Source organism: Blennius ocellaris (assembly GCF_963422515.1).
Source record: "Blennius ocellaris genome assembly, chromosome: 13".
Classification (NCBI taxonomy): Eukaryota; Metazoa; Chordata; class Actinopteri; order Blenniiformes; family Blenniidae; genus Blennius; species Blennius ocellaris.
Window position 1 is genome coordinate 2822979 of NC_137662.1, and position 27813 is coordinate 2850791.

Here is a 27813-nt window from a genome sequence, read left to right on the forward strand (position 1 = left end):
TGCTGCCCCCTACTGTAAGTCACACGGCCCGAGAAGCACAGCCCCCAGAGTTGAGAGTGAAGGAGTGACTGACCTGAAGAAGGTCACAAAGAACTGCACCAGGTCCATGATGCTGTTGTGCTGGGAGAAGGCGATCTGCAGGGACAAGGAGGACACAGTCAGGAGAGGCTGTTCACCACGTTTCTCAGCATCTCCTCACCTGAAATGCTGAAGTACAAACTGTCAATGTAGTTTTTTTTTTTACCAGCGTACGGTTTGTTTTAACCATTCTCATTTTATTAGTTTTGTTCTTTTTATAGTATAAAGCTCTTTGTGCTCCGTTTAATGACTTTCCTGCTTGGATTCTCTTGAATGACTGAACCTTTGTGAAGCTCGGCGTTCTCTTATCACTTGGTAGCGTTGACCCGTGGATCAAGTGAGGCGGCTTCAGAAAAGTCTATCAAGTGACGGACGCACAGATCGGAGCTGGTCGGGGATCTTTCTTCGCTCTGTGAGTGTGTGTGGCGTTTTGCTTTGGCCGCGTCTCCGCCGACACACTGTTTTCAGGAAAGCTGCGTTTTCAGTGGCTCCGAGCAGGTTTTCCGTTTTCACACGTAAAACCAGTTTGTAGAAATTCCAATTAGTTGAATTTCTGGTTTGCATCTGCATTATGGAGATTATATATGAAGCTGCTTTGATGTAACTGTATCTGCCCCCGACATTTTCCAGAGGATCATGGGAAACGAAGAGCCCTGGCTGTGGAGGAGCGTCTCTCTCACCGAAGACCAGCAGAACGCAGACCTCCTACAGAAAAACAAAACAAAAAAAACCCTAACTATTCCCCTCCTGCCAAACGCATTCACACATGTCCTCCGTCTCCTCGCCCGCCATCGACACAAAGAGCGCCGAGCGAGCCACCGCCATATGGTTCGTAGGTTATTATGAGATTAGCCGGTGACTAAAGCCCCCTGGCCCTCCGTGTTCTCCTGGTGTTCCGCCGCACTTTGTCCAACTGAACTCCTACAGACCTGCTGGATGCTGCGGCGCCGCGGAATCCCGCCACCGCATCCATCATCACCGCTTCTGTGCATCCCAACGGAGTCCAACGCACACCTCTGATTCATGTTCCCGCTAACGTCCTGTGGGAATGTTTTAAAGGGACAATTCACCATGTGTACCTGGCTGCTGAGCCTCGGTCTGGGATTCTGTTTTCTCTGAGAATAAAAACTGAATTAAAAAGCTAAACTCATGTGTGGAAGCATTATTAAAGGGGCCATACTATGAATAATTCACTTCCTAAAGGTTCTCCAGCAGTACTAATCGTCTCCACACCTGGACTGACGTCCCAGAAGAGAATAAAGTGTGTCCTCTCTCTCCCGGATTGTTCCAGGTTTTAAAAAGTGTTGTTCCAACCAGCCAATCAGAAATCAAACCCTATATAGTGTCATCGGGGGTTTAGCCAATCACAATCAAGGTAGGCTCCTCCCCTTTGACTCCTCCCACAATCAGGCAGCTCTGCTCTGGCACATGGCGCCACAAGAGTAAGTACTTCCTCCTCTTCCCATAGATGGGTGTGTGTGGGCGGAGCCAGTCCAGCTCACACAGACACAGCAGATTGTGCACGCAGCTCCGAGGATCCAATATTCTAATGGAGGAGAATCAAGGAGGAGCTGGAAACCTTGAATAAAACGTCTTTGGACTAACGAGACCAAGTGGAAGTGTTGAAAAGTTGGATAATATGGCCACTTTAAGAAAGGATCAGTCGACTGTCAGCGTTGCTGTGTGAGTATTTAAATGCGTGTGAACATGCTCTGGAACCGCTGAAGAGTTGAAAAGAAGTTAAATAGGTGACGTCTCCTCATCACAGTGTATTTAGCCATGTGGAAACTTTTTTTTCTTCTTTTATTCTTGGAAGTTGGAAACCTGTCATTTGTGCCACTCGGCCTGAATAATGGAGAGGAGTCAAAAGTTTGGGCTCATTAAAAGCATTTTTAAAAATGAAAGATGTGACTTCTCAGACAGTGTCATGGTTTCTGAGAGAAAGTCGCACAGTGTTTCACTTCTGGACTAACCAAAGTCGTTCAGTCAGGCTGTATCAGGCCAATTATGTCACTTTTAACACAATTATAAACTCAAACATTAACAGATATTGGAGAAAAATGGATGCTAGTGGGTGAAAACAATTAAAATGGTGCGCTGTTTCCACTGTTTCCAGATGTTTTGCTTTCATTCCAAAATACTTTAGGAAATGTCTCATGGCAACATGTCTCCTTTTCAACAATTTGATGTGTCATATGATGATTAATGATTAACTATCTGAGAGTTGCAAATGATTGCATTTTTCTAGTTAGCGTCCCAAATTTTATTTTACGTGTTTAAATATTTGATTGAAAGCCGATAAGTTAGCTTTGTTCTATTTTATGTGCAAAATATATATTTTATTGTAACATTACAACTATCATAACAAATTATTTAACATCATCAATAATAATAATAATAATAATACAAATCTGTGGACTGCAAATCAATACAATTTATTTGTAGGTCTTTTTTATTGTTTAATTAAAATGTCAATAAATCAAAAGCTATAAATAAAGGACATAACCCATGAGTGTAATGATAATAATAATTGTATTTTTTTAAACCATATCAGACATATTAAGTTTGCAGTGTCAACGTGTGCACTGTGTATGTTGAACCATTAAAACAAAGCAATATTATTTGTATTTCATCAGCAGAAAACCGCGACTCTCACCTCGCCACATCCTGCACGCTCACACGCTTCCTCTAGTTATTACTGACTCTTTACGATTAAGGCGCTTTACTGTTATTGTCCATAAAAAAAATACAACACAATCCTGTAGAATAAAGATAGAAAAAAATAAATAAATAAGCATAATTAATTTCCTGATTTGAAGACACAGACATTTTCCCCTCCTGGTGAAAGTGAATGAGGACAGAGCCTTTGCGGGTCGCTCGCCAGCGAAGTGCTTCTTCATGGAGTGAATCTAAAGTTCAGCGCCGGATTAAGCGTCCCTGTTGTCGGGAGCGCCGCTTAACGATCCGTCCGGCTGATCTCTGACCTTGTTAATCATTTTAATGTTCAAACGGTGGAGGTGAATCCTCACGCGCTGCCATTTAATCGCCTGCGACTTCCCCCGCTCCCGAAACTTCAAAAAAGACGGCGGCGCGGCCGAGGACGACGACGCGCAAATGAGCAGGTGGCGTCACGGGATCCCCCGCGGGACGCGTCCCGCCAGAGACGCATTTAAAATCATTAGCCTGCTGCGGCTAGCGCATTAAAGAAACAGTGAAGTGAGGCATCACGGTACGTCTGACGGCAGTGTGTTTCCAGCGTGTTCGACATGGGGATACCTCTAAATGGCCCTAATAGTCGGGGAGGCTGCGTCTTTGTCTTGAGCGAATCCTCCGAGACTACTTGAGAGGCGGAGACAGAAAGAAATGGGGCAGAATGAGCTTAAGAGGTTTACCAGCATTTGTGCAGCAGGTTAAAAAAAAAAAGGAAAAGAAAGAAAAAGCCTGACAGTGAAAAACCTGCAGAAAAAGCAGATTTGGGTCCAGAGGGACGCGGCGTCAGGGAGAAAAGAGCCGGGGTTTTGCTTTCAGGCTTCCAGTGCAGCGGTTCACGTCATTCCCACCTGACGATATCAGGAGTTATTACGAGCGCGCGCACATAAAGGACAAAACACATGAACACGCACCGGCGCTGGCAGAGCCCGCACATTGTAATCACGGCAATTAATGCAGTCGCTTTACTCTCCGGCAAACACGCATTTCTCTTCATTTCCGTCCGCCGCGCTCGCGAGCAGCCAACGGCCATCCGTCCAATTTACAACGACTGCAGTCGTTAAACACGGCGGCAATCAATAAGCTGTTTAAGGCCACACCCTTCCCCTCCCCAGCACACGCCACTGCAGGGCTGCACTACAGCAAACACACACACACACACACACACACAAGGGCTGCACAAACACTATAGGTGTGTGTAAGTTGTTTTATCTCAGTGAAACAGCCACGAGACGGAGGGTGTTTCTAAGAACTTCTACTGTCACGGCCCAAATGGTCATTTCTGAAGCGACAATTACTTTGGTCAAGACGAAGGCCATTTTAAACGACTTCACAAAATATGGAACAAAGAAAGTCTTTGGTTTCGTCTCAAAGGTGAACCAGTGGCCTGTAGTAACATTTCTATTATTATATATCAACAACAAAACCATCGATCCATTCATTGACATTTCAAATTCATGAAATGTTGCTTCCTTTATCAATTGAATGTGTCCAAGATCAAAGGCCACAAGATCAAGATCCAAGATCAAACCATGTAAAACGCTGGTTTTACATGGTTTAATTTGTCCAAAGACGTTTTATTCAAGGTTTCCAGCTCCTCCTTGATTCTCCTCCATTAGAATATTGGATCCTAGGAGCTGCATTCAGAATCTGCTGTGTCTGTGTGAGCTGGACTGGCTCCGCCCACACACGCCCATCTATGGGAAGAGGAGGAAGTACTTCCTCTCGTGGTGCCATGTGCCAGAGCAGAGCTGCCTGATTGTGGGAGGAGTCAAAGGGGAGGAGCCTACCTTGATTGTGATTGGCTAAACCCCCGATGACACTATATAGGGTTTGATTTCTGATTGGCTGGTTGGAGCAACACACTTTTTAAAACCTGGAACAAGCCAGGGAGAGAGAGGACACACTTTATTCTCTTCTGGGGCGTCGTTCCAGGTGTGGAGACGATCAGTACTGCTGGAGAACCTTTATAAAGTGAATTATTCATAGTATGGCCCCTTTCACAATGCTTCCACACATGAGTTTAGCTTTTTAATTCAGTTTTTATTCTCAGAGAAAACAGAATCCCAGACTGAGGCTCAGCAGCCAGGTACACATGGTGAATTGTCTGGGGCGTCGTTCCAGGTATGGGGACGATTATTAATGTTGGAAACCTTTAGGGAGTAAATTTTGCATAATATGACCCCTTTAACAAGAAATGGAAAAAGCAGAAAGTGAGACTGGAAACAAGAGATGAATCTGGTAAGATTAGAAATATAATAATAAGAACGATGCTGAAGTTATCACAAGGATCTGATAGAAGTAGATTAAAGTTTATGGAAACAACTTTCTTTGTGCGTCAGGTTGACAAACAAGTACTTGAATTAGGTCTTTTATAGAAACGCTCTGGTCTTGGTCTTGGCAACAATAATAGAAAACAAGTCTTTATATCAGCTTATTTAATATTTAAGGCTTCCGGACTGGATTAGACCTCACTGATCAACAATCCCAATCCTTTGGGCAATATTGACTCTTTGACCTCAAACCCATCCATGCACAGGTAGAACATGAATCCTCCACAAGGAAAGACTCCCGAAACTCTCCGATCGTCTAGACTTGAGCTAAAGGTACAACTACAAGACCAACCCAGACGTGGATCTCTCCAGCTGGTCCTGGTTGTCCTCCCAGTTGGACGAGACAGTCCTGCTCCAGACCGACCGGGAAGGATCAGAACAAGCGAACACGACGATATGGAGGAGCAGCAGGTCGACCTGGAGTCTCTCCAGCAGGGTCAACCAACAACAACTGATGGGGGTCAGTTTCTGACAGGGACCATCGTAGTCCCTGGTAAGATTCATCCCTCGTGTTGGGTTTTGAAACAAGATATTCAAGAAGCACATCCTAAAATAAAAGTCCCTCTATCACAGACTTTAGAGAGCAGGTGCCTTGAGTGTGAACGCCGTGGCTACCGAACCGCCTCCGCTGAATTAAATAACACAGGAGGGGGAAAAAAAGCGGGTCAGGAGGGAATTCTCCCGACACCCAGGGTAAAGAATACACGCTGAAATAACCTCCAGCCCACTGCGCAAACACACAACAACAACAACAAAAACGGCAGGATTCCTTTCCCGTCCAGTGTGATTGTTTTGAGGTCAGGGGGTCATCGGATGGCTGAGGTAGATTGCTTCTTTCTCTCTCTATTCTTTTATTATCGTGGAGCCAGAACTACAATTACCCGCGGACGAGTGCGAGCGTCGGAGGGAGGAACCGGAGGGGGACGGAGGGAAAAGATGAGACGAGCAGGAGTGACGTACAGATGGGCTCCAAGGACCCCGCCTGGCTCTTCGGTTCAGCCATTATGGACGGCCTACGGTGGCCCTCTGGGGACAAGCTTAGGAGCAGCGACAGCGCCGGTCTGCCTTTTATTTCCCTAACCCTGAACCGGGAGCCGCTCGTTAAAGCCCGGAACGAGAGAAAGTGCCTGGCCAATCAATACGGTGGAAGAAAGTGGAGAAAAGAGCTTGATGGCAGAGAGAAGATGAGAGAGAGAGAGAGAGAGAGAGAGAGAGAGGAGGATGAATGGAGGGCAGAGGCGATGAAAGAGGAAAAGCAGCAGGAATTCATCTATTTAGTCGTCGTACTTAATCCTCATCGGGGCTGCAGCTCCGGATCAGAGATGCTACGTTTCACTGCAAAGGATTAAACTGTTTCTACACATTTTATTTTTTTTTTTCCCTACAAAAGGTTTTCTAGACGGTTACAACCGTGGTGGTCGACAGTCGCCGGCAGTGTGTCCCGGACGAGTTTGCATGTTTCCTCCCAACTTTTACACAAGATCCCGCACCGGCACCATAGTGCAGTTCCTCTCGTTTATCCACAAACTTCTTCTTTACTCCTCAAACCAAAACTTCACGTTTTACAGAAAATAACAATGTAAAAGCAGTGAACTGCAAAGGGTTAAAAGAAAAAAAAATGACTGAAACGAACGAACGGGGAATCGTTTACAAGTAGAAGATTACGGGATGGGTTTTTTTTTCTTCTTCAGCAGAATGACTGTCGTCACTTGTGAGGGTCTTTCAACATCTACATCGCCACTTTTATTTTCATAAGCATTGAACACCAGCAAAATAAAGACCTTTAATGTTATGATATCTTCACGTATACCTACGACGGAGTCAAACGGGGGGAAAAAAAAAAAATCCTACGTAGCTTTCCCCCCCCCCATCTCATCTTCAGCTGCAGGTAATTTATGGCTTATTTAGGGCAGAACTGACTCCCAGTGCTGATTGAAGCCATTACCTAAACCCATCAAAGTTTCAGATGACATGCCGCTTAATTTATCTCGTTTTTTTTTTTTAATGTATTAAAGCCTGGCATGTATGAGACGAGGAAATGTCTGGTAATCCTTCATGTCATTCAATTATAACAGAGTGCTTTTCATGCTTTCAAGCCTTATCGTTTCACATTTGACAATCGCTCAGTTTTGCTGCGCTCGCTGTTTTCAAGCGGGACGCGGAAAAGTTTGGAACACTGAAAACACGTCTAATTAATGTAGAAAAAAATTGAGTGGAACCTTAAGAAATGACCAGTTTTCTTGCTGAGTTGGTGATAAATTGTGATTTCTTCTGTTTTGAGGTGCTAAAGAATGAGAACCAAGAGAACATCATCACTGAACCTTCGCAGTGCAAGAATAACAACTGCAGAGCTGTTTTTCTGAGTAAAAATATATATATTGGCAGGAATCTAGCATTGACTTTAAAAAAAATTAATCATAATGAGTAACTGTGGCAACACTGCCTCTGAATCATCACAACTATGCAAATAGAAATCAATTGAAAAATCTTCACATTTAATGCACCATTTACAGTCGTCAAAAGTCGGCGTTCTAATTGAAACGGACATTAAACACGATTCCTGGCGTCATTACTTAAAACCCGCTCAGACCGAAGCGGCGCTCCTGCTGTGCTTCCAGAGGATTACGCCGCGCACGTGGAGTCCACGTGTTCACATCGGCGCGTTAACAAATGAACTGAGATGTGTTCACAGCTCACTTATTTCCTCCCTGCGCATCTGAATATTCATGAGGACCTAATGACCAAAGTGAGGCGGTTGCTAGGCGCCGTGTCCTCCTACATGTTATGCAGATGAGAGCGGCGTCGCCATATGTGCGCTCTTGTCAGGAGAGCCAACAGATGTATCTCCTTCCAGCAGGTGGAGGAGATTTGCTTTGAGACGTGACGTGATGTGATCCGGCCCGACGTTTCCACTTGTTGGTGAACTTTACTTTTCACTGTCGGCTTCTATTCACACAGCGAGCGATTCGTTTCCCGAACGATGTTTGCTATCGTACCGGAACTTCCCGACAATGAGACGCGACTGTTTTTCCCCCAAACGCTTTGAAACCTTTAAATGACGACGTGGCTAATTTAGGGATTTTTATGGGTTAACGAGCTTCATGCCGCTGAGACATGGGTGATGCGTTCAGGGGCATCACGTAACTCCGACCTTTCTTTACTTTAATTTTTTCTTTGTAAATTTGATGGGTGCGACTTACGGTGCTTGTACTTGCATTGCACTCAATAGTCCGGAAATTATAGTAACTATAATTATAGTTACTCTGAAAATATCTTCAGAAAAGCTTGTAAGATGTTTTTAGTGGTTTGGATCTGTGGTTTTAGCTCTGTTGCTTTAAAGAGCTCGTTTACGCCACATCTTCATGTGAAAACCCTCAGTTCTTTTGTCAGGTTTTGGAGCCACTGAAAACACAACTTTTTGAAAATAAGGAACTTCCTGAAAAAAAAATCCCCATTTCATCTCCATGGAAACGGGGGAGAAATACAATTGTGCTAAGATAACCATCATCTATTTGGTTTATTCCATCAAAAACTAAAATCCACAAGGTGTTTTTTTTTGGATGCACTTGTTTGTGAAACACTACAGTAAAATAATTAAAACTAATCTCGAGATTAAGATTTTTAATTGCTTGCTTTAATGTATTTATGTCTTTGTAAAGCCTATATTTATTTACTTAATTTCTTATTTAAAGCACTGTGAATTGCTTTGCCTATGAATAGTGCTCTCTGCATAATTTTGCCTTGTCTTAAAGCAAACGTAAAAAAAAAACGCTAATATCGGTATGAAGGGAGGCGATCCCTCCAATAAGTTGAGGAAAAACCTGAATTTAACGATCTGATGGAAACAGAAAGCTGTGGCACCGAGCACAGCTCCGCACAAACACACGCCTCGGCGCCAAAACAGAATGGGCCAAATAACGCGGCGGCATCCAGGCCACGGCGTTCTGATACCTGCAGGTCATGTTCCATCTCTTTTCCAGTGGGATTTCACTTTTTGGTGTGAGGGGAAATAAAAAGGCTTACATAATACAAAACTCCCTTAAAAGGTCAGCGGCACTGCCGGGGTGGAAACGGTCAGCAGTGCCAATTTTATGATTACCCGAATCCAACGTTTGGAACCAGGTTTTTTTTTTTAATCTTTCCCACCTCGTGTCCCGCGGAGCCGCGGAAACACTCGTGTTCGCGCTCTCTGCTGATTCCCACCGCGGCGGGTTCGTTTGTCCTGATGCTTCCTGATGACTTCCCGCCCGGCGACGCCGGCGGCCTCGACCGCTTCCACCCCGATGCAACACGACACCGCCCGGACGACACGCGTCGGACGCAGCGCCGCTCAATTTGAAACGTCCGCTTGATCCAATGAAAGGACGCTTGGCGGACTGATCCGATCAGGGAGCTGTTTATGTGTGATATCTGATTAAGGGGGGGGAGGGGGGGGGGGGGGGGGGGGGGGGGGGGGGGGCTTCCTGCTCCGGCGCGCAGCAGAAATGAGAAGCAAATCCAATGACCAGAGCGTCGGCACTTCTTCTGGCTGCTCACCTCTGGCAGAGGGCTTTCAATCAGCCGGCATCGTGGGAACACGTTACGGTAACGTCAAAGGCGGGGGAGGGGGAAAACGCTTAAACCAGAAAAGCGCGTGGTTCATTCCTCTCGCTGTCAAGAGTCGAGCCGGCGTTTCCCAAAATCACCAACTCTTTGACGGAGCGCTTCATGCTGAGACGGCGCTTTTTCTGCCGAATTACAAAATGGAGACGTTCAAATTAGAAACGGTTTTGGAGCGACGAGACTTCTGACTTTCATTAAAAAAGAAAAGAAAAAAAAGGAATGAAGGGGGGGGGGGGGAAATGCACAAAAAGAGAAATGCGGGTCATGTTCTCGAGATGTTTGTTGAGCTCAATCAATAAAACATTTTCATTAAACTCTGGATGAATCCAGGTCAGGCTTCGCTCCTGGAGAAATGGCGTCGGATTGATCAAATGGCAGTGATGATCTACTTCTGCTTCTGGATCTAAAAGTTGAAACTGTCAAATCTTGATAATAATAATAAAAAAAAAAGTTTGAAAGAATTATTGTTATAAAAGCAAGAGGCCTGGAACTCAATATCAAGTGCATGGTACAACTCTTGTTTTGTTCTTTTTATTCTGCCGCAGAGTTCAAACACCCTGACAAGACTGGCACCTTCCTCACAGACAGGAAGTGGACAGCCAGCGGTTGAGCTGGACGCGCTGCAAGCAGGAAATAATTGGTACAAGTGTAACGATGTGAGAAACTCTGACAAGAGCCGAACTGTGGCGGCTGTAAGAGGACGAGACGTCTCCAGACCTCAGACCGCTGAAAACCTTAATGATGGCGATGACAGGAAGGACTCAGAGTCTGCTGACGGTCAGAACTGAGGACAGTGTGTGTGTGTGTGTGTGTGTGTGTGTGTGTGTGTGTGTGTGTGTGTGTGTGTGTGTGTGTGTGTGTGTGTGTGTGTGTTTGCCGGATGAGTGTGATGGTGATGCTACGGTAAAAACATTAACCATCATTCAGTCATTCATTCATCAATACATCCATATCTGATCGACAGCAGTGAGACTCTGTAGTCTTATTTTTAGAACGTCACCCCCGCGATAAACGAGGGACCACTGTCCGTCCAAATAACAGAAACAGGGTGACAACGCTGATTTAAATACTAACTTTCAATTATTACGGTTAAATGTTTCCCTTAAAGGAAGAATTTATTTAAGTGAAAACATAAAAACTTGTGTTTCGGGGTTTGTTTACACGGGAACGTTCCTCGGAGGCGAGGAAAACGCTGCTCGTACACTTGCGCACCACGGGCATAGGAAACAGTTCCTCTGCACATGCTCAGTAGAGACACTCAGAACAACGAGTGTCATCACTCCCAGTCCAGGTTCTCCTGGGACTGGGACTTTTATTTTGACAGTCACCGTAATAACGATCCAACTTGGTCGTCTGTCCACTAGAATGTCCCGCGTTCCCGCATTATTAGAAACAACCAACAGCCTGGCATGCTGACGACATCGTTTCCAGCATTTTGGATGGATGGATGGATGGACGGATGGATGGATGGATGGATGGATGGGTGCATGGATGGATGGATGGACGGATGGACGGATGGATGGACGGATGGATGAATGGATGGGTGCATGGATGGATGGATGGATGGACAGATGGACGGATGGATGGATGGACAGATGGATGGACGGATGGATGAATGGATGGGTGCATGGATGGATGGATGGACAGATGGATGGATGGATGGACGGATGGATGGATGGATGGCCGGATGGATGGATGGGTGCATGGATGGATGGATGGACGGACGGATGGATGGACGGCTGGATGGATGGATGAACGGATGGATGGATGGATGGACGGATGGATGGACAGATGGACAGATGGATGGACAGATGGACGGATGGATGGACGGATGGATGGATGGATGGAAGGATGGATGGATGGATGGATGGATGGATGGATGGATGGATGGATGGATGGATGGATGAACGGATGGATGGGCGGATGGATGGACGGATGGGTGGATGGATGGGTGGATGGATGGATGGATGAAGGTTTGTCTATACTTTTCAAGCTCAACCACATTCAGAGGCGTTAAAGGGCCGTGATCCACATTAGACCAGTGGTTGTACTCTTGTTGTGTTGCAACATGAATTTCTCCATGAACATGGACGTACATGCAGTGGATCCAGGAATCTCCCGGCATTAACGGTGGTGTCGTGCCGGTGAAGGGAGGACTAAAGGTGCAAGGTCAGCGTGACAGAGTCGATCAACATCTGTTCCGGCAGAATGAGCGATCCCAACACCTCGCTCCGCCCGACTCCCGGCTGACATCAGCCCGCTGCGAGGGAAACACTCACAGGTCACGTCAGTTTGCAGGCTCACGCACTCCTGCCTTCACAAACGAGCCTTTCTTTTTTGTTGGACCGCCACGAAGTAAAGACATTTCTGAAAATGTATATTTCTTTTTTTTTTTTTTTAAAGCATCCTAATTGAATTTGCACTAATGTGATGGATACCGTGGCAACAGTGACTGCCTTGGCCAGACGCCGGTGTGGTGCGACTGTGAGGACGACCTGACGTAGACGACCATGTGAACCCAACCTCTGCCTCGCTGCCGCCGCTCCACTGCCACAAACCATAACGTCACACGAGGAGTCATCGCAGGCTGCCGCACTTTCCCACGGATGAAGGGCCGCATCGCTGAGACTGCCAGGAAAATGCTAAAAATACTTGTCTCAGCGACGCCGGTCACGACACTGCTGGTGTTGATAAAGTACTGCTTTATATGTGTTTTATACCAATATATCGGCGGTCTGGAGTCATGTGGCTCATTAGCCCTTCTGTAGCGGCTCCCTGAAGCGTTCACTGAATGATACATAGATAAACATTACATCATTTTATTCATTATTTATTGTTAGAAATATTTGAAAAAAATATTTGTCCATGTTTAGTTAAAGTGTCGAGAATTATGTTTATTTTCTTTTAATAATGTTTATTTTTCTATGATCAAATCACACACACACACACACACACACACACACACACACACACACACACACACACACACACACACACACACACACACACACAATTTGATAATACAAAGGTAATCTCCTCTTTTTGATTATTTTCTTTTATCATTTAATGTGGCTTTTTTCAAGTAAATCACAAAAAAATTCAAAAAACTTCTTAAAGAGCTTAAAAGAAAATAAATTACTACAATTTATAAAAGAAAAACATTTAAAATTGGGGGGAAAAAAACAGTGCAAAACAGCATTGAACAAAGGTTCAATATTTACAACTGCTAAAATGTCAAAAAACAAAAAGAAAGGTGAAATTTCTCAATCAGGCACAAAAACAACTGAGAAATGTAAAGAAACATTTACCATCCCAAACTGTCATTGAGACTTCATAAATGCAATGTAAGAAACAGTTTTTGCATGTATATTAAAACCATATATGAAACGTTTTAAGTGACGTTAGCCTCATTTTACACGTTGAGTATATTTTGTGGCTGCAGTTCTGTCTGACTGGGTGCAAAACGACAAAAAGCAACCCGGATGACTTTGAAGGAATGCAGAATAGAGTCCTGACAGGTCGCCGGCCCGTCACAAAGAGAAAACAAAGAGAAACCACTCCAGGCTATCTGGAGTCACTGTTTCATCTTGAATGCATGCTTTTATCACGCACAAGGAAAACGAGCACGCGATGCAACAAAAGCCCAGATCTGGACGGTGGAGTTCCTCTCTGTGAGGTTGGAAAGTGCTCACCGCGACGTCGCTGTCAGTCGTCAACTCCATCACATTGTCTCATTTTTTACACCGTGCTCACAAACTGTGGCTCCATACCTGTGTTTACATCCACTCCAGACTGTCGTAGACCTGTGGTGTCAAACTTGGCCAATCCGGACAAAACCAGCAAGCAAATTTGAGAAATTTAAGCCAAGATAGTTGAATTGTTTTAATTGCGATTCCATAAGGGGGGATTTTATCAAAACAAATAAATAGTCCTACTGATACCACAAGGTGTGATTGCAAAATCATAGTTGGAAAATCCTCTTTTGCTCAGAAAGCCTCATCTCTTAAAGTTTGCACAAAGTGGAACTCTACATCACCAGTTATCTGAGAAAGCTCCAACTTTAAGAAATGTGAGCACTTTACCTTAATATTTGCACTTAATGGTAGATTTTTAAGGAGTAATTCTATTAGCATAATTTCTTTGTTTGCATATTGTTGTATGTTTGTAACCTTGTGTGGCTTCATGTGGGACAACGGATAGAAGTGAGCCTCGTGTTCAATCTGGCATATTTACAGAAACCTCGCTGGTACATTAATACGCACTGTCACATTCCAATAAACAAATAAATGTAATGAAATACCAGCGATGCTGCCATGAAAACTAGCAAACTGGCATTATCCTGCTGTAAGGGTGACTTTGTAAAAACACCCATAATGCAACAGCTACAGGATAATGGTTTTTTTGGTGTTTTTTTTTAATATTTCAATGTATTTCGTACCAGAATGTTTCATTAAATTGGCTTTAGGTGGAGATTGTAGTCATTGTCCACAGTAATTGTTTGGTTTTGTTAAAACATCAACATCTTCGTCAAATTCAACTTTTAAAGTTTAGATTTAAAGGTTACTATGGCACTATTTTCCCAGTTCAACCCACTCAGGATGAATGTGGGATGGACTAAAACGTGTCTGACACCCCCAGTATTCACAACTCTCATCAGCTTTTAATAATTCATTTGTTTTGCTCTGATGGAGATGTCCCTGGAGGGAAAAAATCAGATGCAATGAGGACATACAGACAAGAGGAGGCAATCCTGAAAATGAAATCATACTTTCATTCGCAGGAATTTTTAAAGCTGCTTTCATATTTTAGTGAACTGAGTTAACTGTCATAATAAGATTTTATACTATATATTATCACAACGGTCGATTCAACTTGAATATATATATTTAGATTTCCTCTATATTTAGAATTTACTGTGATAAACGTTTGTTGGAATACCCAACTCATTGATCAATTTATACTGTTTGGTTGGAGGTTGAGTGTCTTAGCCCCGCCCACAGGAAGTGGAAGAAACCAAGAAAGAAAAAAAAGGGGTGTGATGTTGAATACGTCCGAATCGTCCCTCCTAACTCCTTATCTATGGACTTGTCCTGAACCCTTGAAGTGTTTGTGTAGCGGCCATGATAAGGACTGTCTGAATTCTCAATAAGCAAAGGAAAGGAGGCTCCTTGCTTCCTTTAGAGCCTCCTTTAGCCTAGGAAACACTGATGCTTCCTTTAGAGCCTCCTTTAGCCTAGGAAACACTGATGCTTCCATTAGAACCTCCTTTAGCCTAGGAAACACTGATGCTTCCTTTAGCCTAGGAAACACTGATGCTCCCTTTAGCCTAGGAAACACTGATGCTTCCATTAGAACCTCCTTTAGCCTAGGAAACACTGATGCTTCCTTTAGCCTAGGAAACACTGATGCTCCCTTTAGCCTAGGAAACACTGATGCTTCCATTAGAACCTCCTTTAGCCTAGGAAACACTGATGCTTCCATTAGAACCTCCTTTAGCCTAGGAAACACTGATGCTTCCTTTAGCCTAGGAAACACTGATGCTTCCTTTAGCCTAGGAAACACTGATGCTTCCTTTAGCCTAGGAAACACTGATGCTTCCTTTAGAGCCTCCTTACTAAATGTTGAGAGAGAGTTATCCACTGGACATTTTGCCACTGCCTGTTTTTTAAATACTCTAAAAGAGGAAGGTGTATTTCCTGTTTGTATTTCCTGGGTAGACTTCCCTGGACTCGGTACCATCAGTGACACCATGAAAGTAGAGCGCTTGTTGACGGGCACAAGACACGAGGTCTGATGAGACCAGCAGATCAGACACATCCAGCCGGGTCGTTCTCAACCCTCGGGACGATTCCTCGTCGTCGCCCGGCGCTGGCGTCACAAGCCACCAAGGTCGGAGGGCCGGATGCCGGGCGCGTCTCGCGTTACACGGCGGGCCGTCCGCCGCGGTGGCGAGATTAGCCTCGGGGTGGTTATTATCGTATCACCTTTCAAGCAGCAGATATATGGAGCTCCCATAATGCAGCATTAATGGGAAACGCACATGAGGCCGGCGATCGATGGACAAATGAGCCGTAACGAGGTGCAGGACGGTCTGAGCAACAGACACTGACACACTCACAACCAGCACCAGGGTCCAGCTACCAACTGGTACCAGTGTGTAACTGGTACCAGCTACACACTGGTACCAGTTACACACTGGTACCAGCTACACACTGGTCTGATGAGCAGGTTGAAAGAGACGAGTCCACGTTACCAGAGGGAACGAATGAAGGTTTGAATAGTGGAAGAAGAAGAGCAGAAAAAGGGCAAGTTAACCATACATCCATCCATTAATCCAACACATCCATCCATCCCACTACTCCATCAATAAACCATCCATCCATCCATTCATCATCCATCAATCCAACACATCCATCCATCCCACTACTCCATCAATAAACCATCCATCCATCCATTCATCATCCATTCATTAATCCAACACATCCATCCATCCAACTACTCCATCAATAAACCATCCATCCATCCATTCATTAATCCAACACATCCATCCATCCAACTACTCCATCAATAAACCATCCATCCATCCATTCATCATCCATTCATTAATCCAACACATCCATCCATCCAACTACTCCATCAATAAACCATCCATCCATCCATTCATCATCCATCAATCCAACACATCCATCCATCCAACTACTCCATCAATAAACCATCCATCCATCCATTCATCATCCATTCATTGATCCAACACATCCATCCATCCAACTACTCCATCAATAAACCATCCATCCATCCATTCATCATCCATTCATTAATCCAACACATCCATCCATCCAACTACTCCATCAATAAACCATCCATCCATCCATTCATCATCCATTCATTAATCAAACACACCCATCCATCCCACTACTCCATCAATAAACCATCCATCCATCCATCCATTCATTAATCAAACACATCCACCCATCCATCCATCCACCGATCCATCCATCCCATTTATCCCGCATATCATTAATTTGTCATCTGTCCATCCATCCATCCATCCATCCTTCCACAGATCTATCCATTAATCAATAAATCCAAAATCTCCACCATCCATCCACCAATCCCATTTATCCAACATATCATTCATCCATTTATCCATTCGTCCATCCATCCACCATCCTTCAACCGATCCATCAATCCAACACTCCATCATCCATCCATCTGTACATCCATCAATTCAATCAACATGTTCATCCACCCACCCATCCATCCATCAAACTCATTAATCCAACACATCCACCCATGAATCATCCATCCATCCACCCATCCATCCTTCCACCGTTCTATGTATCAATCCAAAACCTCCATCATCCGTCCATCAGCCTCCTGCCTCCACACCTGCCGCCCTCCTCCGTGAATCCATCAATAATTCAGTCTCCATTTTCTCCCCACTTGGACAGTTTGTCCTGTAAAACAGTCTCAACATCAGTTAACCAGCCTCGCTGTCGCCTAATCCCTCCATTCTGTCACTTCCTGACTCCATCCATCAGCGCGCGGCCCGGACCCGGCGTGACAGTCATCTTAAAATATCACCGCTAAAAGTCTACTTCAATTTAATGGATCATAAGGCGCGAGCGTGAATATTTAGTGTGCAGGGCTGCCGCCTGGAGATTTAATCCGGTGCTGCATAATTGATGGAGAGACACTGGAAAACTCACAGATCATTAAATGTGATGGCGGATTTGCCAAACACTTTTCAGAATAGTTTACGCTCAGCGTCCTGTCAGGGCGATATGTTTTTTTTTTTTTTGCAGAAAGACAACTCCTGGAAAGTGGAGGCGACGGCGATCGCGAGGCACGCCGCACTTGATTTACCCGCGCTAAAGATTCATGGCGAGAGTCTCCGGCGAGCAGGACCAATGTCTTGGCGGCTGAGGGAGAAAATCCCGTCTCACTGCAACGGCGGCAGAAAAAAAAAATACAAATCCACCGCGGCGTTCCGGTGGGCCGCCACCGCTCACACATCCTCACGCCTGTGTGTTTCTCTCTGGCGTCCTTGCGTTGCTGCAACAATTTTCTTTTGCGCGCGAACATGCAGATTTTCGCCTGGAGTCCAAGGCTGTTGACTTTAAATGTGGAATAAACGTTGCATCATTCCAGGAGAGGATAAAATAAATAAATAAGAAACATCACAGTACAATTGCATTTGGAGGATTTCGCCATACCCCTGCGGCTGACGGCGAGCACATGTTAAACACGTTGCATTTCTGGGTCCTGTATGTGCAGCAACACAATATTTTCTTTCATTATTCATCGACGTTTAAACACAACGTGAAGCAAGTTGCTACTTTCAGCTCTGCTACCTCTTCTGGTAAATATTTTTTTGAACCGAAAATGCAAAAAATGATGCGTTTTCACGTGACACGTGGTGTAAAATGGGGCCTAATGAGGCACATGTAAGAAACCAGACAGGCCACGTTAGACACTTTAAAAGAAAATAATAATATGTAAGCGTCCAGCCAAAAAGTATCCAACAAAATTACCGTATTTTCCGGACTACAGGTTGCAAGAGTACAAGTCACATCAGTTCAAATCAAATGTGCCTTATATATATGTTGCACTGGTGTATGAGATTAGTTATTTTTTTAACCATGCAAAAAGTAAAGAAAAAAAAAAAAGTACAACTTATAGTCCAAACAATACGGTATCATTGAATTAATGCGAACGTTTAGGACCAAAAGACTAAAACCAATCTGAGTCTTCATGTGAAATTTAAAGTATTTTGTCACCACAGACCTTTAACATTTGATCTACTTTTCTCTTATAATTAATGACGGAGCAGATTTCTGTTCACGAGCTGAAAATCGTTATCGTATGACCACAGATGTGTTTTTGGTGTTCGACCTTTAACCTTCATTATTTCATTTGACTAAATATTCATTCTAGAAAGAAAATTCCCTCCATTAATCAAACATGTCAGAATCTGTCACGTCTGATATTTGAGGGATTTGTTTTCATTCCATTTTTATTCGTCTCAAAGGAAAATTGTGTGTGTGTGTGTGTGTGTGTGTGTGTGTGTGTGTGTGTGTGTGTGTGTGTGTGTGTGTGTGTGTGTGTGTGTGTGTGTGTGTGTGTGTGTGTGTGTGTGTGTGTGCGCCTCTCCTCTTCCTCGGCGGCCACACTCTGGAGCCATTATACTAAGAGAGCAGCCACACAGGGGTTGTAGAACCAAACTGGGATTACAGCAGTCATGGTAAATATCCGTTTGTCAACATGACTAAACACTGAACTTTAGGCCTTTTAATTCCAATGAACTCGTTAATCACTTTGCTGATTAGGATTAACGCTACGATTTGATTGGTTTATAGATGTTTCAGCAGTGTGTTGAAAATGTTTGTCCATCACTAACATCCAGACTATATCTCCTCTAACATCAGATTATAGAGCATTTTCCTCCTCTAACATCCAGATTATAGAGCATCTTCCTCCTCTAACATCAGATTATAGAGCATCTCCCACCTCTAACATCAGATTATAGAGCATCTTCCTCCTCTAACATCAGATTATAGAGCATTTTCCTCCTCTAACATCCAGATTATAGAGCATCTTCCTCCTCTAACATCAGATTATAGAACATCTTCCTCCTCTAACATCAGATTATAGAGCATCTTCCTCCTCTAACATCAGATTATAGAGCATTTTCCTCCTCTAACATCCAGATTATAGAGCATCTTCCTCCTCTAACATCAGATTATAGAACATCTTCCTCCTCTAACATCAGATTATAGAGCATTTTCCTCCTCTAACATCCAGATTATAGAGCATCTTCCTCCTCTAACATCAGATTATAGAGCATCTCCCACCTCTAACATCAGATTATAGAGCATCTTCCTCCTCTAACATCAGATTATAGAGCATTTTCCTCCTCTAACATCCAGATTATAGAGCATCTTCCGCCTCTAACATCAGATTATAGAACATCTTCCTCCTCTAACATCAGATTATAGAGCATCTTCCTCCTCTAACATCAGATTATAGAGCATCTTCCTCCTCTAACATCAGATTACAGAGCATCTTCCTCCTCTAACATCAGATTATAGAACTTTCACGACACTCTTTGTGTGCCAGTCCTGGACTGGAGGTCAGACTCTGCAGATAATCTGGGCTGGATTGAGCGTCCGCCCCGTCTCACCTGGATCTTGATTGGCCAGCTGAAGTTGGACACGTAAACGTAGAAGGTGATGTTGTGGTGGAGCCTGAAGTTGAACTTCTCACAGGAGAAACTGTCTCGGTGCTCCTTGATGTTGGTCTTGGCGATGATGGGCATCTCCTCCCCCGAGATGGTGCCGGCTGCACATAGAAGACACACATAGAGCCGTCAATGTAGAGACGTTTTTTATTTTCACACCAGCTGCACTGAAAGCAAACAATGTGTGAACTGTAAAAAATTTATGGAAACAACTGTTGAATCCTAACATTCAAATTATTTTAGTCTTAACTGTCACTAAACTAGAACTAACATATTTTATTTGATTCCACTCCAACTGCGTCTGCGTGGAAACCGGAGGATATACACAACTTTTAAAAAGTGCTCTGACTGCATCTCCATGGTAGAAAGCAACGTTTCAAAAATGCTCCAAATCTAGGGAAACAGAGGAATTCTGAACCTTTTGAAATTGCTCCGATTCAGTAGAAATGCAACTTTACGGAAAAAAAAAAAAAACACAAACTCAGATTGCCTCTCCATGGAAACGGGGCACAATGCAACTTTTCAAAAATGTTCCAACACATCTCCAGGGTAACAGGGAAATACACACGTTTGCAAAAACACTCCAACTGGGGAAACGGAGGGTATCGCACCTTTAAGAAAATGCTCCAACTCCGTGGTCAAAGGAAATGTGGAACTTTTCAAAAATGCTCGGACTGTGTCTCCATGAAAACGGAGGCTATTGCAACGTTTCGAAAATGCTGTGACTCTGGAACTGGGGGAAAATTAACTTTCTGAAATCGCTCCAACTTCATGGAAAGAGAAAAACACAATTTTCAAAAAAACTCCTATTACATCGACATGGTCATGGGGCAAAATGCAACTTTTCGAAAATGCGGCTACTGCTTATGCACTCCACGGCCATAGTAAGTAGATCGACGTCCATAGCGTATCGTTCTCAGGGCATGTTTTTGTGGCTTCATGACAAAAACAAACAAACAGCACCCTCTAGTGGCCTTACAGTCAAACTACTTTGTTTTCAGCTTTTCTGACATTTCCGCGTAAACGGAAATCATTTTCAAAATGTTGCGTAAATCTGAAACTTTTCTTTGAAAGAGAGAGCAAAACCGATGCGTTTGCACTCAAAACGTCGTCGTGTAACATGAGACCTAAATTCATGGCTAAATCATACATCACGACAAAAAATATTGAAAAAGGAAAAAAAAATACCTCTTAGTTTTAGAGTGGTATTGAAATTCTAATAATATTAAAAAGGAGATTTTTCCAAACTCCACATGAGGCTGAAACATCCGTACGCAGGTAATTGTACATGATGGAAAATGAAGCGGTGGGCGAGCAGATTGAGTGAAAACAGTCTGGATTTGTTTTAAATGTCACGGCGCGACCGTTCATCCGGAGGAGGCGAAAAGGACCGCCGGAGTATTTTCGTGACACCTCGGCAGCGATTCAGAGGCAGCTTGTAAATCTCCGGCAGGAGGCGAAGCGGTTGGATTCCAGAAACCTCGGGAGCATTATCAGCACTTCTGTGTTAATGGCCGCCTTTTTCAGACGCTGTGAATAAAATATTTCCACCTCCCGCTTTATTGGGGGCCATTAAACACTCGGTAATAGTCCGCGTGCGATCATTCGTATACTCACAGGCCCGAAACTGAGCCCAACCCCCCCCCCCCAACCCCCCCACCCCCAAAAGACACCGCCGGTGACAAAACACTGGACTTTTATCTTAATTGAAATCAGGAGGGAAAACGTAGGAAATGCCCCAAAACACCCAAATCCAAAGTAGCTTGTGGTGTTTTGTGGTGAGCGAGACGAGGATCTCAGGACGAGCCGGAGGACGCCGGCTAAGGACGAGCCGGAGGACGCGGGCTCACGACGAGCCGGAGGACGCCGGCTCAGGGCGAGCTGGAGGACAATGGCTCAGGACGAGCCGGAGGACAATGGCTCAGGACGAGCCGGAGGACGCCGGCTCAGGACGAGCCGGAGGACGCCGGCTCAGGGCGAGCCGGAGGACGTCGGCTCAGGACGAGCCGGAGGACGCCGGCTCAGGGCGAGCCGGAGGACAATGGCTCAGGACGAGCCGGAGGACGCCGGCTCACGACGAGCCGGAGGACGCCGGCTCAGAACGAGCCGGAGGACGCCGGCTCAGAACGAGCCGGAGGACAATGGCTCAGGACGAGCCGGACGACGCCGGCTCACGACGAGCCGTAGGACGCCGGCTCAGGACGAGCAGGAGGACGTCGGCTCAGGACGAGCCGGAGGACGCCGGCTCACGGCGAGCCGGAGGACGTCGGCTCAGGACGAGCCGGAGGACGCCGGCTCAGGGCGAGCCGGAGGACAATGGCTCAGGACGAGCCGGACGACGCCGGCTCACGACGAGCCGTAGGACGCCGGCTCAGGACGAGCAGGAGGACGTCGGCTCAGGACGAGCCGGAGGACGCCGGCTCACGGCGAGCCGGAGGACGTCGGCTCAGGACGAGCCGGAGGACGCCGGCTCAGGGCGAGCCGGAGGACGTCGGCTCAGGACGAGCCGGAGGACGCCGGCTCAGGGCGAGCCGGAGGACAATGGCTCAGGACGAGCCGGAGGACGTCGGCTCAGAACGAGCCGGAGGACAATGGCTCAGGACGAGCCGGACGACGCCGGCTCAGGACGAGCCGGAGGACGCCGGCTCACGGCGAGCCGGAGGACGCCGGCTCAGGACGAGCCGGAGGACGCCGGCTCAGGGCGAGCCGGAGGACAATGGCTCAGGACGAGCCGGAGGACGCCGGCTCACGACGAGCCGGAGGACGCCGGCTCAGAACGAGCCGGAGGACAATGGCTCAGGACGAGCAGGAGGACGCCGGCTCAGGACGAGCCGGAGGACGTCGGCTCAGGACGAGCCGGAGGACGTCGGCTCAGGACGAGCCGGAGGACGCCGGCTCAGGACGAGCAGTCGTGTTTCAGAAATGTTGTGTTTTCGTGCTGGGGGAGACGGAGACGGAAACGTTTTGGAAAAGTTGAAATATGGAAAAATGTTTCCATAACTGAGAAGCCCGTTTCCATGGAGACAAAGTTGGAGAGTTTTCAAAAGGTTGCATTTGTCTAAAAGTTGCATTTCCACAGCGACTGAGCCGAAGTGTTTTCAAAAAGTTGCCTTTTTTACCCATTTCCACGGCGACTGTGTCGGAGCGTTTTCAAAAAAGTTGCATCTTCAGTGACTCCAAGCATCGTCAATGGACACACTACAAAAGTTTTGCGATCTCACTTGTTGTGTAAACGGTGTGTAAATCAACACTCAAAACTACAGACAACTGTACTAAAATGCAATCAATGTGTAAAATATGGAGTAAACATGTACTATAAAATAATGTACTACTGTAATATTTAGTCAGTAATGCATCACTTTGGTAACCCCAAAAGATCCAGCTCATAAAGCCTCTTCCCTTAACTAATCAAATGAATAAACAAGTCATCAGATGAACCTGCATAAAGCTATAAACTCTATAATATTAGTATATAAAGATCATGTTGAACAGTAGATTTTGTACTGACAGTCAATGTGGCAAACAATTAATAGAATTACATGAAATCAGTTGGAGAGCTGCTGTTTCTCTGTACTGTTCTGTACTGCATGTCCTCCATAAAGCTGGAATTATCTTCAGCAACATCTATTTATGAAGCCATTTTTAACATTCAGCAGATGTAATAGCGGTATTTTTTTTCTGTTCCAGTAAAGATCAGTTCTTTAATTAAACTCCAATTGATGCCTTTCTGGAAGTAACACTTATATTGTCCGAGACGCACTTAGTTCATGGTCATGTACTCTTACAGCTATATAATCATAATCAACACATTCAAAGTTTCCCAAGTAACCACTTGAGTACGACTCCACTACTTCTCCCGGAGCAGAAGAGTACCTGTGGAGCTCAAGGACCAGGTGATGTTGAGGTTGAAGTTGTTGGAGGCGTTGATGGACATGTCCAGGTTCTTGTTGGCCTGCGGGGAACCAAGAGGGAACACACCGTTGTGGAACATCAGGAAACATCAGGAAACATCAAACGCGTCATTTCATGGTGTAAAAGGGGTGACAGGATGCAGCTCTTCAACACTTTCACATGGATCCTGTTGGTCCGAGAACTTTGTTTTCAAACTTTATCATAGGAGCTGCATTCAGAATCTGCTGTGTCTGTGTGAGCTGGACTGGCTCCGCCCACACACGCCCATCTATGGGAAGAGGAGGAAGTACTTCCTCTCGTGGCGCCATGTGCCAGAGCAGAGCTGCCTGATTGTGGGAGGAGTCAAAGGGGAGGAGCCTACCTTGATTATGATTGGCTAAACCCCCGATGACACTATATAGGGTTTGATTTCTGATTGGCTGGTTGAAGCAACACACTTTTTAAAACCTGGAACAACCAGGGAGAGAGAGGACACTCTTTATTCTCTTCTGGGGCGTCGTTCCAGGTGTGGAGACGATCAGTACTGCTGGAGAATCTTTAGAAAATTAATTTTTCACAATATGAGCACTTTAATTGCGCTCATATGTGAGCACATTTGCGCAAACTTTCTCAAACAATAGATGTCATGGAGCCCTGGTCTCCAACACGAGCTCCAGCCTGCACTGCGTTTCTAACATTTCTGTGTAAACACACATCATTTTCAAAACTGTTGCCGTGCAAACACGAAACATTTCTGAAATTAAACAGAAATGTAAAAACACAGGCCCTCCTCTTCCCTGCACTTTGTAGACTGGTGTATTCTGGGTAAGTGCCTTCATCATTAATCAGAGACAATCTGAGCCCCTCCCACTACTGGTGACATCACTGCTCGGGCCCACTGATTGGCCCACAAGAGAGCGGAAGGTCACTTTGTTTTTAATGTGCCAAAACAATGTGACCAAACCATGTGACCAGACACGGGGGCCACTGTATTTTTCTTTTCTTTTTTTTTAAAGCTGCATTAATCATTTCTGTTATTGATGATTTCCATCGTCATGCACCACGACTCCGCTGTCGTGGATCGAAGGACAAAAACATGTCGCATCATAGCTTGTATTTCCTGCCGTTCAGCCACAGTTGATTGTGGTTTAATCTTAAATACATATACATTTTGTACATTTTATACATGAAGCAGCTTCTAAGGCTCAGGCTGAAAAACCTGCAAACACAAAGCGAAGTACAGGAACCGCTTGTAAACAAAACTGCCTGTAAACAAAACATTACATGGACAAAACTTGTCCTGCATCTTTGCCCTCAATCCCAATCACCAGGATGAATTACAAACTACATTGGGAGTTGAAGTAATATGACGGATTAAAATCAATCAGTGTAAATCTTCCTCTTTTTGACCTATTTTTTATTTTTTTTTTAATTATTAACTTCATGGTGAGTTCTTCCCTTGATCGTCACATCACGTGTCTGTTGCAGCTCGTGTTTATTTTCTGTCTGGACCGTCTTGTTTGTTTCACATGTTGGTTGTGGGACGTTGTAGTTTCCTCCACATGGCGGCAGAACGCTCACCTGTTCAGGTGTGGCCATGAAGTTGATGGAGGTGTAGTGCCGGTCGTCCTCCTGCAGCAGACTGAAGGTGAACTGGTAGTCGATCAGCAGGTTGTCTGGAGGGCAAGACAAATAGAAATATATAGATAGAAAATATTATTATATAAAATTAAATAAAAATATCTATATTTTCAATTGTATTTTAGCAATCTTCTGAAAAAAACAAACACAAAAGCAGAACAACCAACACTCAGGATGAAGTAAAAGCTTATACTCTCTCCAGATAACTCCGATTATTTTTACAATACACATTCAATATATGCTATTACAGTAACAAGTTTTATATCTCCAGTTTATACTTGCACATCAAACATACATACATATGTACACACATATACACACAAATAATAATACTAATAATATACTATTCAAATTTCATAACCAAAATTTTAAATACAAAATATAGTGTGGCAATATTTAAGTCCATAATAATCTCTATCACAATATATACCCATATATTGTATATCCTTATATACATATTGTACATTATTGCTGTCCTCGGCCAAATTATTTTTATATATATATATATATATATATATATATATAATATATAAAATTTAAAAAGCTTTTTAAATGGGTTCATATCTGTTCTTTGTTTTATTTCATAAAATGATTGTGCTTTTCAGTGTTGTTCGCACAAACGATATTTTTATTATTATTATTATTATTATTATTTTTATTTTTATTCCCCAACTCCAAATATACATTAAACAAGTCGAACTTTGGTTTTAAAGAATTGAGATTTTCAGCCGTCTGGAAGTTTTTCTGTCGTTGACTTGACTGATACCGCAGGAAAGAAAAAAGAAGAAGAAAAAAAAAACCATCCGTCGGATTTTATCGACGTGGCCATCAGACGCAGACAGACTGATGAGGGTGAAAACACCAGTCGATACCCATTTAGATGAATCGGGCGACAGTGGTGGAGTTTTGATCAAAGATCTCAATCAATGACACGATGAGCGAGGTGTGTGTGTGTGTGTGTGTGTGTGTGTGTGTGTGAGTGTGTATGTGTGTGGACACATGTAAACACACACACACACTGATGTATCTCATGACCATGACCGAGCGTCTTCACCGTTGCCTCAGGCCGGTCAATAGAACGTGAGCGAGTCTAAACAGGAGGTTTAATCAGGTGTGAGAGCGAAGCGACGGAACGGCGACCTCGTCCGCCTCCCGCGACGGCGGCGGGGGGGGGGACGGCGGCACCGAGGGACGGGGGCGCCGCCGCCGCGACGGGAAAACAAGGCCGAGAGGATGTTTCCTCAGTTAATCGCCCACCGTGTGTTTTAGTGACACGCAGCTGAGGACAGTTCAGGTTAAACAGCCAACGCAGGCAAACTCCTCACTTTTTATAATGGCTTTATTCGTTTAACTATATTGTCAAAATGTATTATGTATTATGTATCAATATGTAGCAATACAACATTTCTTACTAGATTGTAATGAAATAAAGATCGAAACAACAATGAGACCAAGGCTCAGCTAGAACTAATAGGTTTGTCATGAAGCTGAAGCAGGAAAAGAAAAATGTCATGTGACCCAGAGCAAAAACTGACGTTTGGATTGACTTTTCTGGGGACGACATGAAAGTAGAGCTCAATGTGTGGAAGTTATCTGTCGTAGTTTTTATTGTGTTGAGGTGAGGGAAAATTCTAAATAGTGTGTAATATTTTTTAGATAGTCAAGACGTGGAGATTTGGAAACACAAGGTTTACAAAGAAAACACAAGACAAATTATACTATGATGTTCCCTCCAATAGAAAATAAAAAAAAACCATTAAATGATTCTGAATCATTTGCCAATTTTGCAAATTCCCTCATGGATTCCAGTGGACGCCAACTTCTGGTTCCATTTCCGGAGAAATCAACGGGAGGAAATACGACTGGAACGTTTTCTCACAGCAGCCACAGCTTTGAGTGAATGTGTTGTTCTCGATGGGCTCCAGAGTGAACCTCCACCCAGCCGCCGCAGCCTCACCACGTCTGCTGCTGCTGCTGATACGACACCTTTTATTTCCCAATGAGAACCGATAAAGAACCGGAACAGAATCCAAAATCGGAGATTGTAAAAAATCTCATCAATTCCCTTTTCTCATCAGATCTTATAACTGCTACAACTGAAAAAGCTGACTTGGTTGACTTGTAAACCATAAATGAATCTATAAACGAGTCAGTCTTTGATGTGCTCTTTGAAAGGAGCGACTCCTCCAGATCCGACGCCCTTCAAAGCTTTGAGTCTGGTCTCCAGTGGAACCTGAACTTAAATGAGTCACCGTGAGGAAAACGTTTGTTCACCTGGATGTGAGAGGAAGTTACACTCCTTCCATTAGTTCTACACAA

General features: G+C 44.5%; 1 protein-coding gene across 1 annotated transcript in view; it reads right to left on the minus strand.

The window, feature by feature from the left end:
- Positions 1-27813, minus strand: part of LOC308138288 (attractin-like protein 1) — a gene marked incomplete at its 5' end in the record, with an annotated part of 332365 nt that overhangs the window by 148116 nt on the left and 156436 nt on the right. The window contains 4 exons of the mRNA XM_080507370.1: positions 74-135; positions 19906-20063; positions 23836-23914; positions 25435-25529. Of these exons, the coding sequence (XP_080363496.1) occupies positions 74-135; positions 19906-20063; positions 23836-23914; positions 25435-25529 (394 nt within the window). The remainder of the gene's footprint in view (positions 1-73; positions 136-19905; positions 20064-23835; positions 23915-25434; positions 25530-27813) is intronic.